The 15675-nt window shown below is 36.2% G+C and overlaps 2 protein-coding genes across 3 annotated transcripts; one reads left to right on the forward strand and one right to left on the reverse strand.

The window, feature by feature from the left end:
- The first annotated feature begins 645 nt into the window (after positions 1-645).
- Positions 646-5055, forward strand: LOC111462603 (2,3-bisphosphoglycerate-dependent phosphoglycerate mutase-like). The gene is made up of 9 exons (XM_023106232.1): positions 646-942; positions 1373-1623; positions 1769-1992; positions 2729-2847; positions 2930-3086; positions 3209-3310; positions 3503-3622; positions 4535-4600; positions 4683-5055. Exons 2-8 carry the CDS (start codon positions 1374-1376, stop codon positions 4577-4579), a joined length of 1017 nt encoding a protein of 338 aa, XP_022962000.1. The 5' UTR covers positions 646-942; position 1373; the 3' UTR covers positions 4580-4600; positions 4683-5055.
- Positions 4967-9371, reverse strand: LOC111462601 (probable beta-D-xylosidase 7). 2 transcript variants are annotated; one of them, XM_023106231.1, is made up of 7 exons: positions 9239-9371; positions 7788-8077; positions 7235-7534; positions 6975-7144; positions 6786-6883; positions 5935-6699; positions 4967-5849 (listed from the first exon to the last, which is right to left on the reverse strand). In XM_023106231.1, the coding sequence occupies exons 1-7, from the start codon at positions 9351-9353 to the stop codon at positions 5260-5262; spliced, it is 2328 nt and encodes a 775-aa protein (XP_022961999.1). In that variant the 5' UTR covers positions 9354-9371; the 3' UTR covers positions 4967-5259. The 2 variants fall into 2 exon arrangements, with proteins under 2 accessions (XP_022961999.1, XP_022961998.1); XM_023106230.1 differs by lacking the exon at positions 9239-9371 and having other exon boundaries at positions 7788-8275.
- Between the last annotated feature and the right edge of the window lie 6304 nt (positions 9372-15675).

Here is a 15675-nt window from a genome sequence, read left to right on the forward strand (position 1 = left end):
ACGTGATAATAATAACAATAAATCAACTTCTCAAATTTCCTATTTCCAACTATCCACAATTAGGATTATGAGGATTATGATGGAATAAAAGAATCAACTTTTAATATTTTGACTTTAATCTTTAATAAATAAATAAATAAATAAAGTTTATAAAGAAATAGAAATAGTTAATATATTCCAAATAATTACCGTATTTGTGTTTGAAGTTGACAAAATCAATTTTTATTTTTATTTTTATTTTTGTAAGTCCAATAGCTATAATATAAATTCATATACTGAAATTAAAAATTAAAAATATTTAACTATAAATCTAATTTTAATCCTTCTATTTATTTATTTATTTTTATTTCACACAACAACTGAAATTACATACGCTGAAATAAGATTTAATTAAAAAAAAAAACTCTCAATGATAATTAATAATAAAATTGACCAATATAATTTCTTTAAATTTCCCGTAAAAAAAAAAAGAAAAGATTTCAGTTATTTGAACTTTGAAATTTATTACCAAAAAAATGGAAATTGAAGTCTTCCACGTGATATACTTACGTGTCGAAATATATTAATAAAACTATAATTTAATGATTCGTCAATTTTTAAATAACAAAATTCTAAAAAACATTATTTAACAAAAAAAAAAAAAGATTCCACATTGGACTCCTCGATGCACAGTCTTCCTACAAAGCGCAACCTGGACGCCTCCATTTTCAGTCTCTGCTTCCATTTTGTCTCTACTGATTTGATTTCCCCCTTGTTTTTGTTCATAATCCATAATCATAATCATAATCGTAATCGTAATCGTAATCGTAATCATAATCATAATCTCAATCCCTGTCTCCATCCCCTTCCCATAGCCCCTTTTCTTAGTTTGTAATCAACTCCAACCGCATTTCGTTTCACTGTTTCTCCGCCTCAGTTTCATCGCTTGGTCGTTGTAGAAAGGTATGTGAATTTCTTCTATCTCAGATGTGCATTTCTGTATTGCGATTTGTCCTTCGCTTTGTCTCTTACGTTTTTTTTTTTTTTTTGATGCGTGCTTGTTGTTTATGATTTTGTTTCGATCCTAGTAGTGTTCATGATGATTTCGTTGACATGAGCGTTTGAATTTGATCGTTGTTGATGATTTTGGTATCCGCATTTTACTTAGATGAACTCTACAGCTCTGGTTAGTATCAACTGAGAATGAGAATTGAAGCAAAATGTTATAGGCCTTCAGTTCATGTTTAATGCTTTGTTTGATCCATCGTCCCTTAAATCCATCTCCGCGTTTCGTAGATAATAATGTTTTGCTCTTTACATAACTGAAACTGTTCTATTCAGATTATTTTTTTTTGAGCTTTCGACGTTACTTGGGATTATTTGCTATTTTCAGAATGGCTGCTGCAGTATTTCACCAATCTCTTGGGACTTTTCTTACCCACGGACAAGCTAATAGTTCAAGTAATTTGTCGAAATCGAATTCGAAGTGTTTCAAGGTCGAAGTCGGGGTCTTCAGAAAGATGTCTCCTAGATCTGGCAATATGAATGTAACAGCAATTCAAGCGTCTTCTTCTCAAACTTCAATTTCTGATCCCATTTCATCACCTTCAATCAACACCACTGAAGATTCACAGAAAAAACAAAGTAAATTGGTTTGGTTCCAGTGATTATAGTGTCTAAATGGTGAAGCTGTGTGTTTGTTGGTTATTCTTGGTGTAATATAAGTCATAGGCTGAAGCTCTTGCTTTCTGAAAATATACTTTATTGCTAATGTTATTCTGCATATCAGAGGAAGCAGCGTTGATCTTGATTCGGCATGGAGAATCATTGTGGAATGAAAAGAACTTGTTTACTGGCTGTGTTGATGTGCCACTGACCAAGAAAGGTGTGGAAGAGGCAATTGAAGCTGGCAAGAGAATCAGCAATATACCCGTTGACATGATCTATACATCTTCGCTCATTCGTGCACAAATGACTGCCATGCTTGCTATGACTCAGCATCGTCGTAAAAAGGTAATTAGAGACCTTTAAATGCTTTGGACTACAAATTATTATTGATGGAACCCGTGAGATTCCACATCGACTGGGGAGGAGAACGAAACATTATTTTAAGGGTGTGGAAACCCCTCCCTAACAGACACATTTTAAAAACCTTGAGGGGAAGCTCAAAAGGGAAAGCCCAAAGAGGACAATATCTGCTAGCGGTGAGCTTGGACTGTTACAAATGGTATCAGAGCTAAACACCAGACGATGTGCCAGCGAGAAGGCCGAGTCCCAAAAAGGGGTGGACACGAGGCAGTGTGCCAGCAAGGATGCTGGGCCTTGAAGGGGGTGGATTGGGGGGGTCCCACATCGATTGGAGAAGGAAACGAATGTCAGCGAGGACATCGGGGGGGGTGTGGATTTTGAGATTCCACATCGGTTAGGGAGGAGAACAAAACATTTTTTACAAGGTTGTGGAAATCTCTCCCCAGCAGACGCGTTTTAAAAACTCTAAGGGGAAGCCCGAAAAAAAAAACCCAAATAGGATAATATCTGCCAGCGGTGAATTTGGGCGGTTATAGAACCTTACACCCTTGTGACTGTTGGAGGGCCTATTACTAGTTGAAGTAGGGAAGCGTTTCTGCTATATTTGGATCTATGTTCCTTTTTGCTATCATCTGGATCACCATAATTACGTTCTCCGCGTTCTACTTTTACATTCCTTTCTTAGCTAACCTCTTAACTAACTATTCATGCATGCATATAGGTTCCAGTCATTATTCATAACGAAACCGAGCAGGCAAGGGTCTGGAGTCAAATATTTAGTGAAGAAACCAAAAAACAATCCATCCCAGTAATAGCATCTTGGCGATTGAATGAAAGAATGTAATTGTCACCACAAGTTTACCCTCTATATTATCCGTATTAACATCGTCGATCGCTTTTCTAAAAGAAATGCTGGTTGCAGGTATGGGGAACTACAGGGTCTCAATAAGCAGGAGACTGCTGAAAGGTACGGAAAAGAACAGGTCCACAAATGGCGCCGGAGTTACGATATTCCTCCTCCTAATGGCGAGAGTTTGGAGATGTGTGCAGAGAGAGCTGTTGCTTATTTTAAAGATCAAGTATAATGACTGACCTTTTGCTTGTGTTTTTTTTTATTCAACTGCATCTTGCGCCATTGTTGAAGATCAAGCTTTCATTATTTGAGATTTGTTCATCTGACTGCTTAAGCTTTCCCCTGCAGATTGTATCCCAGCTGCAATCTGGAAAGAATGTAATGATTTCTGCACATGGAAATTCATTGAGGTCCATAATTATGTATCTAGACAAACTAACTTCTCAAGAGGTAATATCCTATTTCCGTACTTCGGAGTTGTCAAATTCTCCCTACCCGAAAAGCTATATGTTATTTAAGCCGTTGGGTTGCTTTTTGCTTATAGTTATATTAACACTGCTTTCAATCTTCTTTCATTCTTACTTTCAAACTCGTTTTTTAAAATCTCTGTTATATAATATTGTCAACGAACATATCTTTCAGGTCATTAGCTTAGAGCTATCGACTGGAATACCCATGCTCTACATATTTAAAGGAGGAAACTTCATTAGGAGGGGAAGTCCTGCAGGACCTTCTGAGGCAGGTGTTTATGCTTATACCAGGGTATGTAACTTTAGCCTTCTTTAGTCTTCTTCGTTCTTTCAATCATCACACGATTAGCGAGACCTTCCCTTGTGTTCTTGATTGCTAAATTTCGTCATTGCTTTGGGTTTGGTGCAAAAGAGATAAAAATGTTGAGAAAACTCTTTTCAACTTTTAAATGAGCAACTTGCTAAGACATTATCTAAAGGTATCTGCTGAAGTGAGCTTTCTCTCAATTCCGGAGGTTCAAATCTCCAGACCAGCAGTATTTGTAACAGTCAGCCCACTACTAGCAGATATTGTCCGCTTTTGCCTGTTACATACATCGTTAGCCTCACGGTTTTAAAACGCGTCTTATTAGGGAGAGGTTTCTACACTTTTATAAGGAATACTTCGTTCCTTTCTCCAACCAATGTGGGATCTCACAATCCACCCCTCTTGGAGGCCAGCATCCTCGCTGGCACACCGCCAGATGACTGGCTCTGATACCATTTGTAACAATCAGCCCACCGCTAGCAAATATTGTCCGCTTCGGCTCGTTATGTATCGCCGTCAACCTCACGGTATTTAAACACGTCTATTAAGGAGAAGTTTCCACACTCTTACAAAAATTGCTTCGTTCCCCTCTCTAACCGATGTGGGATCTCACAATAGGGTTGACTGTTAGAGTACTCCTCTCGATTTCGGAGGTTCAAATCTCCATACCCCACAACCTCCCACTCTTGGTTTATTATATAAAAAAAGTCTAACGATGCCTGAAAATGGCTTCCAAGTTCCTCGTTAAACTTTCTATATCTCTTTCTATAGCCTTACCCAACTCGGAAAGTAAAGAGAAAAGCATCCAAGTTCCAACTCTTTCCAGGTTGGCTTGTGGTGATTCAGTTATAGATTTAGAAGCTAGAACTAACCTCTTTCAATTGGAAATTTTGGCAGAGTTTGGCTCTCTACAGACAGAAGCTAGATGAGATGCTAAACTAAAATAACTCTGCGAAAGTACAGGTAACCATCAGTTCTTAACCTCTCTTTTCCCACCATTTCAGTTCCATTTTGGTGACAAAATTGTACCATTGTTCGGTTTCAGGACCTTGCTTCCAATGGCACTGCAACTATTAACGACGTGCTTTTGTGGCAACTCGACTGCAATGAAACAGAAGAAGTTCGCATGAAATTGTAGTTATTTTTCCCTCGAAATCGAAGTATATGAATAGTTCGCCCGAATTCTCCTTTGTTTGTTTATTTGGGGATTGAATCTTCGTACCAAACCTTGTTAAGGTCTAGGCCATCCCCATAATAGTCTAGGCAAGTGCTTAGTAATAATCCTTGAAAAGAAGATGTTTCTCAATGGATGTTCTAAAGGATCATGGATTTTAGTATAAAAATCTCTTTAGAAAGATCCATTATACTTTAATCAAGCTTTTCAAGCCATTACAATGTTGCAAACAAGGTTACATGAAGACAGGAAAGCAACATTTGTTTATTTATCTCTGGCCACACACAATGAAAATAGCTCTGCTTCATTCTTAATAGCTGCACTCCCGTTGTAGTAGGTAGCAAGCACACCATTTGAGTTACTTCAGACATATCTCCTGTTTATGAAATGAACTGACTGTAACCATGCGTCATATTCCAATGTATTGTGTTACTAATCCAAGCTGATATCAAACAAAGATATCAAGAGGATGTTCCACATCTCCTACAACCAATGAATGAGACCCTTCTTCTATAACCATCAGCCCCTCTTCATTGGCCTTACTTACATGCTTGCAGGGGTTTACCAAGAACTCGACCTCGCTGCGATCTCCTGCGTTTATCTCCACCCTCTTGAATCCCACCAATTGCTTCACAGGACTCCCATTTTCGGGTTTTGTAGGCTTCACGAATAGCAGTACAGAATGCTTACCTCCCATTCCCCCTTGGTTTCTAACTCCTACAGTCACATTCACCGCATTGCTCTCACAGAACTTCCCGTCCAGCTCAGAGACGAGCCGGTAACGGACCGAGTCAGAGTTCATGGCTGCCTGGCTGACTGTTGGAGGTCTAAGGTTCAGTTTGCTTCCGGTAACAGATGTGAATTCATAGCGATGGTCGGAGTAGCTGAGTCCGTAGCCAAATTCGTAGACTTTTGGTCCATTATAAAAGCGGTAGGTGCGGCCAGGGTAGCCTGATGAAGGGTCTGCTCTCATTCTCATGTCTGTCATTGGAACTTTGATGAAATCACGTGGATACCAAGTTACTGGCAATCTTCCTCCTGCACACGAACACGGAACGTTAAGGGTAAATATCATTCATCAACGGTTCGGGATTTCAAGCGTAACAAAGCTCAAAGTGTTAACCTGGGTTGTGATCACCAAATATGATCTCTGCAAGGGCAGTTCCACCAGCTTGTCCTGGATAACCAGCCCACAGGATGCTTCCTATCTTCGCATTATACTTAGCCGAAGATATATCCACTGGCCCTCCAGAGAGAATCACCAAAATGACTGGTCGTTTTGCAGCCTTGGCGACTTCAGCAATGAGTTCTTCTTGCTTTCCTGGTAGCACCAACTCCGACCGATCAAAGTCTTCTCGTTCTTGGGTTTGATCCAACCCCATAACCAGCACCACATAATCCACACTTTTGGCTACTTCCACTGCCTGATACACACTAGCCTCAGTACAGTTAGCCCAGTTGCAGCCTTTGTGGTAAACAGTGTTCTTGACATAGCTATTCAAACCCTGTAATGGGGTAACAGTTTTGCAAGGAATGCCAGCATAATTCCCTCGAAGCGCAATCGGGGCATCGGCATTATGGCCTATAACAGCAAGCGAATGCGTATTCCATTTGGAAAGTGGTAGAAGCTTGGCATCGTTCTTTAGAAGAACAATGCCCTCTCTTGCAGCTTGAAGAGCCAGCTTTTGATGCTTCTTTGAGCACACATCGTTTGGACCAATTTGGCCGTAAGGAAGCTTGGTTGGATTGCCATCAAACAAACCCAATCTCATTCTAATAGCAAAGAGGTTGCTGAGTGCTCTGTCTATATCAGAAATAGGTACTTTCTTCATCTCCACAGCAGATTTCGTGTGGTTCTTCAGGTACGTACCACAATTGATGTCCATTCCTGTAAGTATTTCCATTTCTTTTGGTTTAAATCTAAACTTTTCATGTTTCTGAATGATAAACAGTGTAGGATTGAAATCAAAATACCAGCAGCAAGAACAGCAGCCACCGCATCCTCTGGAATCTTGGCGTAACTCTGTGCATCATGAATGATGGATACCGCATCACAGTCCGACACGATGTACCTGATGTTTCCCAACAACATTAATTAGTGGCAATAATGGTGGGACAAAGAAGCAGCAACAATGAATGCGAGAAAGAGAAATGAGACCTAACCCATTAAACTTCCATTGATTTCTTGCAGTAACAGTCAAGAGATGATGATCGGCACAGGTCGGCACCCCATTCAACCTATTGTAAGAGCACATAATCCCACTCGCCTTCCCCTGCACCACGCAGCTCTCAAATGGCGGCTGATACGTGTCCGCCATGTCCTGCGGCGTCACCTGCGTTCATTCACCAACCCCCCACAAACCCATCAATCCAATCCCAATTCCAAATCAAAACCCAGCACAACCCAATCGGTGTTCAATTACCTTGGCGTCGAACACGTATCGAGTCATCCCTTCCCACCGTTCGAGATCGTAGGCAGTGAAGTGTTTGCAGCATGCTGAAGCTTTGAGCTGGTTCCCGAGCGCCCCCCCTTCAATGCTATCCCCTTGAATCCCTCTTACGTATGCTACTGAGTACTTCCCCGACATCATTGGGTCTTCTCCTGGTGTTTCTTGCCCTCTTCCCCATCTTGGGTCTCTGAATATGTTTATGTTTGGCGCCCAAAATGTCATCCCCTTCGCCTGCCCTGCATTGTACACCGCCCTCGCTTCTGTTCCTATCGCCTGTTTCACACATTCAGATATCGATTCATTCATGTTGAACTAAGCCACTAAATCTAAGCCTGTGAGCTATGAAATCAGAGCAGATTTGAAAGGTAAAGGGATTCGATTGTAGCCGACTTTCTCGATTGAACAACGAGTAAACTATTGAACCCTAATACTTCAATGCGAATCGGATGTTTAATTCGTATTGTGAGCAGAAATGAGGAAATGAAAGAAAGAACAGGGGAGAGTTTGGTTAAGGATTTGATTCGACCTGTCCGATTTGGTACCAGAGGTTGGCGTCGAAGGAAGCAGCAGTGAGGATAACCTGGGGGAAGCTGGTGGCGGCGGAGATGGTGCCGTTAAGGCGGATGCCATAACCGACATGAGCGACGCCGTGGAGGGCCTCCGACCACCACTCGTAGGCGGGGATACCGAGGCGAGGGATCGCCGGAGCGGTGTTGACGAGTTGCAGAATCTTCTCGTCCAATGTGAGACGAGAGACGAGATCGCGGGCTCTTAAGTTGATCGACAGAGAGGTTCTGCAGAATGGGAGAGTGTTGGAAGAGTCGCAGGCGTACGGCGGCTGAGATGACGATTCCGCGGCGATGAGAGAGAGGAGAGAAAAGAAAACAGCGGCGGAGAGAAGGAGTTGTTGTAGTTTCATTTTGGGAGGGAAGGAGGAGGAGGAGGAGGAGGAAGCCATGGGTGACAGTGGGTGAGTCTTCAGCTTCCACAGAGACTTAATAACGCGTTGGGGGACCCGTGTCTCTGTCCTGTCTTATTAAAATGTTTATTTTTTCTTTTTCTTTATATTTAAGAATTCTAACCTTTTTTAATTTTTTTTTAAGGCTAAAATATAATAGGATAACTCGACTAGTCCATAATCATGAACCTAACTCGATGGTAACTTAGAACTTTGCTTATGATTTATGACCCTACTTGTAATCGTGTAAGCCCACCACCGCTAGTAGATATTGTCTGTTTTATTCTGTTTCGTATGTCAGCTTCATGGTCTTAAAATGGATCTACTAGGAGAAGATTTTCACACTCTAATGATTCGTTTCCCTCTCCAATCGATATTGGATCTTACAATCCACCCTCTTAGGGACCAGCGTCCTCATTGGCACACCGTCCAATGTTTAGCTATGATACCATTTGTAACAACTTAAACCTACTACTAGTAGATATTGTCCGATTTGGCCCGTAAAGTATCGTCGTCATCTCACAATTTTAAAATGCATCTACTAAGGGTTCGATAATAACTTTAAAATGCATGAAGTTTAGTTAGGATTTGATTCGACTTGTCTGATTCAGTGCCAAGCTTTTGGCCCGTAAAGTATCGCGGTCAACCTCACAATTTTAAGACTCCGTCTACTAAGGGTTCAATAATAACTTTAGAATGCATGAAGTTTAGTTAGGGATTTGATTCGACCTGTCCGATCCGGTACCAGAGCTTGGCGTCGAAGGTAGCAGCAGTAAGAATGACCTGGGGGAACAAGGTGGCGGCGGGGATGGTACCCCTGAAGCTGATGCCGTAGCCGAAATCGGCGAGGCCATGGAGGGCCTCCGACCACCACTCGTGGGCGGGAATGCCGAGACGGGGGATCGCCGGAGCATCGTTGACGAGCTGCAGGATCTTCTCGTCCAATGTGAGTCGAGAGACCACATCGCGGACTCTTTCCTCCATCGGCATAGAGGTTTTGCAGAATGGGAGAGTTTTCGTGAGTGGGTTGGAAGTGTCGCAGGCGTACCGCGGCTGAGCCGACGTTTGCACGGAGGAGAGGGAAAGGAGGGCAGAGAAAACGGCGGCGGAGAGAAGGAGTTTTTGGAGTTCCATTCTTCTACGGAAGGAGGAGGAGGAAGCCATGGACGCCGGTGAGTGAGTCTTCATCTTCTACAGAGCCTTTATAAAGCTTTTTGGCACCCACGTACCTGTCCTGTCTTTTTAAAATATTTCTTTTTTCTTTCTTTTTATTTAGATTTAAGAAATCCATTTAAATTACCATTTTGGGTTTAAATTTCACCATAATTTCTGGAAAATAACAAATATAAAAAAACTATTTAAACTCATTAGCAATTTTTTACTGTTAATTCAGATAATATTTTAATTATATTTCATTAATTTTTCGATCTGAAATTTTAAATTTTAAGTCAAAATTTGTATTTTTTTAATTTAAAAAATAATAATAAATAGTAATTAATGGGCCGAAACATTCAAAGTAATGGCCTAACGTCAGCAAGAAATGGGCCGAAGCATTGAATTAATGGGCCGAACAGCATATCGATCAATGGGCCCAAAGCATGCACATAATGGGCCGAATAGAATGGGCTTCACGACCAATGGGCTAACAGCTGCCAGGTATGGGCTTCATAACATAATTCTGAAGCAATATTGAACTAACAAGATTTTAGTGATTTACGTTTATGTCCTCACTAAGCATCACACAATAAGTTTATTTTATTTTTATTGAAATATTAAAATTCCATTTGAAGAAACATATATATATTTAAAAAAATAAACAATATTTACTAAAAACTCAAGCATATTTCAACTGATTTACTTGATCCAGAAGTCAGATGTGGAAAGCGCGAGGCTGATGATGATACATAACGGGTCAAAGCGGACAACATATGCTAACAGTGGCCTTAGGCTGTTACAAATTGTATCAGATTCATTGACGAGACGGTGCGAGACATGGTCGGAGTAGGGCTAGACCCTCTCTATAGTAGACACATTTTAAAACCGTTAGGTTGACAGCGAAACGTAACGAGTCAAATCAACTAGTGGTGGGCTATTACACATTCTTTTCATTTCTCTCGAGAATGACAATAGCGATATCCGTTTATTCATAAGAACCACACAATACGGATTTGAAAGAAATTTCATTTTCCTCGGTGCTCCATCAATTGTTCAATAAAACTATATAAAATATCAAAGTAGTTTTCTAAGAAATGTCATTAGAAAGTGACGAAACATAGTTATCCAAACATCGATAAAAAAAAAATATCGGTACTGATACTTACACAATAATTAAGAGCGTAACTAAACACGATAAAAATTTAAAAAAGAAAAATAATAGTAAGCATGCTCGTGAAATGATCATGGAATATCAGCTTTTTTTTTATAAACTATCACGATAAAGTGACAGTATACTTTTATCAGTTATATATATTGCGTTACAAAAATTACGATATTTTTTTATGAATTTGAATCAAAAAAGATTTTTTTTCGAATTGACGTCGATATCAAGATGAATGGTATTATAATGATGATGAAGAATAATAAACCCCCTAGAATGGGGTCAAGCATATTTGGTGGGCACTAGTGGATCACCTAGTGGACGGTCATGAGATTTAATTATTATTATTTTGTATTTTTTGGAAATTTTGGAAATTTTTAATTTTTAATTTTTTTATTTTTTAAATGAAAAAAAAAAGGAGATGCCAAAATAAAAAGGAGGGAAGGGTTGATATTTTATGAAGAATTTTGGCTTTATTTTTTCAAAAAAAAAATATTTATTTATTTATTTATTTATTTATTATTATTATTATTATTATTTCGATCAATTTGAGAGCAAAATATCTCTAACTTTTATGAGAGGTACATGTCACCTTTCATTTTCTCTTTATTTTCCAGCTTGACATTTTATTTAATTTTTAATTTTTAATTTAAGATATAAAGCTAAGATGAAAAATATTAATTTATATTTTATATATTGTGTTAAGTTAATATTTTAAAAAAATAAAAAATCCTATGTTTTTTTTTATAATTTACTATGGGATTCAATTTTTTTTTTTTGGAACGCTTAATTTAACCTTTATAATTTTCATGTTTGAAAAATATCGACACTAAATAAACGAGTTCTCGTGTTTTGTTGATTCTAGTTATGATCTTCATCACCGAGATATAATTCAAGGTTTTCTTTTTAGCAACGACACGTATAGCTCGTGACATGTGAGTAAATTTTTCAAATACGATGACATAAAATCATCAAAATCGGGATTAAAATAGTATTTTTTTAAACAATTTAAATAAATAAAAACCCAATCCATTTAAAAGTTGGGTTTAATTAAAAATAATTATAAATTAAATTAATCCATTTAAATTTTTTTTGAATATATATAAAAAGAAAAATATCGAGCTATTAGGCACTAATGTCATCCGATAAGCTAATTATTTTAAAAAACTTACTTTTAAAAAAAGTTCGTCACTTACTTTATACTTAGTCATATTATATCTGTCGCAATCAACAAAATTATTAATTGATTTTTTTTTTTTGCTATGATTAGGCTTACTATTTCGACCACCAAATCAAACTATATAAAGTTAATTTTAGAATTTAAGTTTTTACTAAATTGATTATATTTGATTCGATTTGATTTTTTTAAAAAAAATGCTAAAAGAAATATAATTTAGAAAAGAAAAGACTAAAGATATTTATTGTAGAAAAAGAAAATTAAATATTCCGAACCCTCCTTATGAATTAGGGCTATTTTAGTCTTTTATCTTTATTAATTATTTTTCGAAAAATAGTTAAATTAACCAAATTTTTATTTTCGAGGACATTTGATAAATGTCTTAATTAAAATATGGCTTTCAAATTATGTTCCGAATTAGTGGATATGTTAAAGGGAGCGACGAGACATAAATAGAGTTTTTGTACATTTTTCGTTAATTCATTGACAGGATCTATACAAATAAAATCAATACAAAATAAAATAATCGGATATATATTTCTCGAAATAAATATAAATAAATAAATAAAAACTAAAATAAATCATGGATATATTTCCAATCATAACTCAATAATTTAAATAAATAAATAATTAATTAAAAAGTTTAAAAAAAAAAAAAAAAACATAACAATTTGATGGACATATCTACCCTCAAAAAAATGCATTAAATGTTTGTCAGAATTTATTAAACTCAGGAAAGTATAAATAAGGGGAGAGTTTAAAAATATAGTCTAACTTTAGGAATCATTAAAATAATTAATAAATACAAAAGGAAAATATTTAATAATATAAAATAATATATATTATATAATATATTAATGATTATGGTGATTAGCATTACAATATAAATAAATATTATACAAAAACACACACAAAACACATATGGATGGTGGATCCCCTCTCCATTATTGAACCAAATAGAGCACCCTTACACATATTTATTTAATAAAAGATAAATTACTGTCGTTAATATTAGAGGTGTACACGAACTGGGTTGAGGAAACTTTTTAGACCGAGTTGAGTTGTCAAGTTGTGGCAACAAGCGACGAGTATGGGCGTGGAATATGATACAAGACAAGCAGTAGTGGCTACTAGGAGTGTGTAGTGGCTGGCGGCTACAAGGGAGAGGGGTGTGTAATGTGTCACTGTCATACTCGTCCAAGGCGTGTTGCTCATGGCTGCATGCCCATGACAAGCCAAACCCTTTATGTCTTTTCATAATCTAGTGTTTTACTTTTGTATTTCTAGGAAGTATGACGTTTCAGAAATATCATGTCTAGGCCTGCCAGACATGAAATGCCTCAGAATGTACTATAGGGGGATACGACTAGTTGTCAACTTCTCTCTACTCAAGGTTATATACTGTGAGCCGTTGTTATTTCTCTCTTGCTTGCTTATATAACCTTTTTTTCGAAAATTTCTTTCTGCCCTCGTTTTCTAAAACATTCTCTTAAAATCGAGGCCAGAGGCTCAAGCATATGTCGCTTGGCCGTAGGCGACGCAAGAACAAATTGGTTTAGCTCATTTGTCGTTGGAAAGTGAGTGCCGCATAATCGCAAGTCCGCTGCATCAAGAGTGCGATTGTGACACAATGCACTAATGAGATGGCTCGTTGCAAGGGACGTGACACTAGTAAAACTTCCTATTAACAATGTAATGAGGGCGAGGAGCTGAGATGGCTACATGAACTAGAATAAAACTAACGTACTTGAAGTGTATATTATACATAATAGACCGAATTGGTTTGGGTTGACCCGAATCTTTGGTCAATCACCTATTTAAAATTAATTCAACCCAATTTTATGATTCAAAATGGGTTAATTATAATAGTTATTTTTTTTTGTTATTTAAAATGGTGTAAAATTAATCTCTTAAATTAAAATTTTATTAGTGCAATTTCGTTTTTTTTAATAATAGACATTGTTGTCACTGTCCCCCAATTACAATGACAACTCCCACGGTTTTTGTCCGGATGCTTAGCATCTTAATGTCTCTTTTTACTAGATAAGATTCGTTTATTCATTTACTTAATTAATTTCATGTACTTTCATTTTTCTAATATATTAATGATGATGTCCATAATATTAATACCTAAAACTTTAACATCATAACATATTATATAATAATTTAATTAAAAATATTATTTCACGATTATTTCTTAATATTTGTCTTTACTTATCAAATTATCAGTATTTTGTTTTACCTTTTTCGGTTTATATTCTTTTTATTTCGAGATTTGACGCTAACTATACTATATTTATTGATTTTTAAATTTATTATTTTCATAAATAATTGGTACAAAATCTGTCTAGATTGGACATCTAAACTAATTTAATGACTTACATTTATATCATTAATTACTTTATTTTATAAAATAAAATTAATTTAATCTCATTTTAGGGAATAGTTTTATAAAATAAAATAATATTTTATGAATAATAAATTAAATTTTCGTTAAAAATAATTATATATATATATATATATATATTTAGCTTAAAAAGAATATTGAGTTTTTTTTTTCTCGGTTTTGAGTAATTAATTAACATGGAAAAGACTAAAATGACCCTTGTAATGACCTTAATCTAATATTTAAATCACATCACGTTGAGGACACCGGTGGAAAATAAAAGTAAGAGAAAAAAAAGTTGTAAATAAATAAATATTAAATTCGAGTGGGTTACCAAAATATTTAATTAATTATCCTCTATGGTTTCAATATCATATGGAAATATTATTATATTCGTCCATGATATAATATATGGTTACACGTTTTAATGGTTTAGAAATTAAATATAAACATTTTCTTATTCTTTTCATTTTTTTTTTAATAAAATAAAAAATAAATATTAAAGAGAAACGTCTTGCGTCTTGTTCGTCCTACGCGGCGACGGCGGTTGTGACAAAGACAAAGGTTTCCGAAGGCTCGCCGTGCTTAGAGCTTGACTTCTCCACAGGCTCTACAGCTTGCTCTTCTTGGATGCCGACGGCATGGTGGCGGTGGCGCGTGACGGTGTCTCTCGCCGGAGATTGAAAGGGAGATAGAGTGGAATTGAATAGTCAAAAGTTGACATTGAATTAAATAGTTGACTTCATAAAATCCTATTTTTGTATTATATTAAATAAATAATTTATTTTTAGCCTTTTTTTTTTTTTATAGAAACGAAACTCGAATATCTAATTAAATAATTTTTATTTTTAACTACTGATATCGTGTTTTATTATTGCAATGATTTGTCAGTAGAGATTTAGGTGAATAGAAATTGTCTCGGTAGCAACAGACAAATCAATAAAACTAGGTTAGGCACGACATTAGTTTTAGCTTTTTTTTTTTTATTGCTGAACCCGATCTAGAATATAAGTCATCAATGTTCAAGATGGTGCTGAAATAGACTATGTAATATTGAAATTTTATTTTTTAAATTCTATTAAAAATTAATTTTTTTTAAAAAAAATAAACTAAGTAGAAGGAACTTACAAAGAATTTAATGGGAAATTTCTCACTTTGAATATAGTCTGTTCAATAAATTATATAAATTAAATAAATTTAGTAAGAAAATTCAAGGCCCGCTTTGAAGAAATTAACGAATGGCTCAGTCAAAGTCCTTTTATATACATATTTTTTTAAAATTATTATTTAAAAAAATTAAATCGAAATGTCATTGTCTCAAGTTTTCCGCAAATGAGCTTAGCTTGTGCTTTATTGACATGTAAGACTCCGAACTCTCCTACTCAATATGACACATATGATACACTTGTAAAGTCTTCATCCAACCATCAGGTTCTCTATATTGTTAACTTTTCAATTGTGCGATGTAGTAATATTGACACGCTCACGACAAGTCTTAAGAAAAACTCAAGTTCCACTCACGTTTTTTGCCCGACATTGCGACTTCGTCAAACTATAGGCAAAGTTTGTGCAGAAT

The sequence above is a fragment of the Cucurbita moschata genome, unplaced genomic scaffold, assembly GCF_002738365.1.
Source record: "Cucurbita moschata cultivar Rifu unplaced genomic scaffold, Cmos_1.0 Cmo_Scf00027, whole genome shotgun sequence".
NCBI lineage: Eukaryota > Viridiplantae > Streptophyta > Magnoliopsida > Cucurbitales > Cucurbitaceae > Cucurbita > Cucurbita moschata.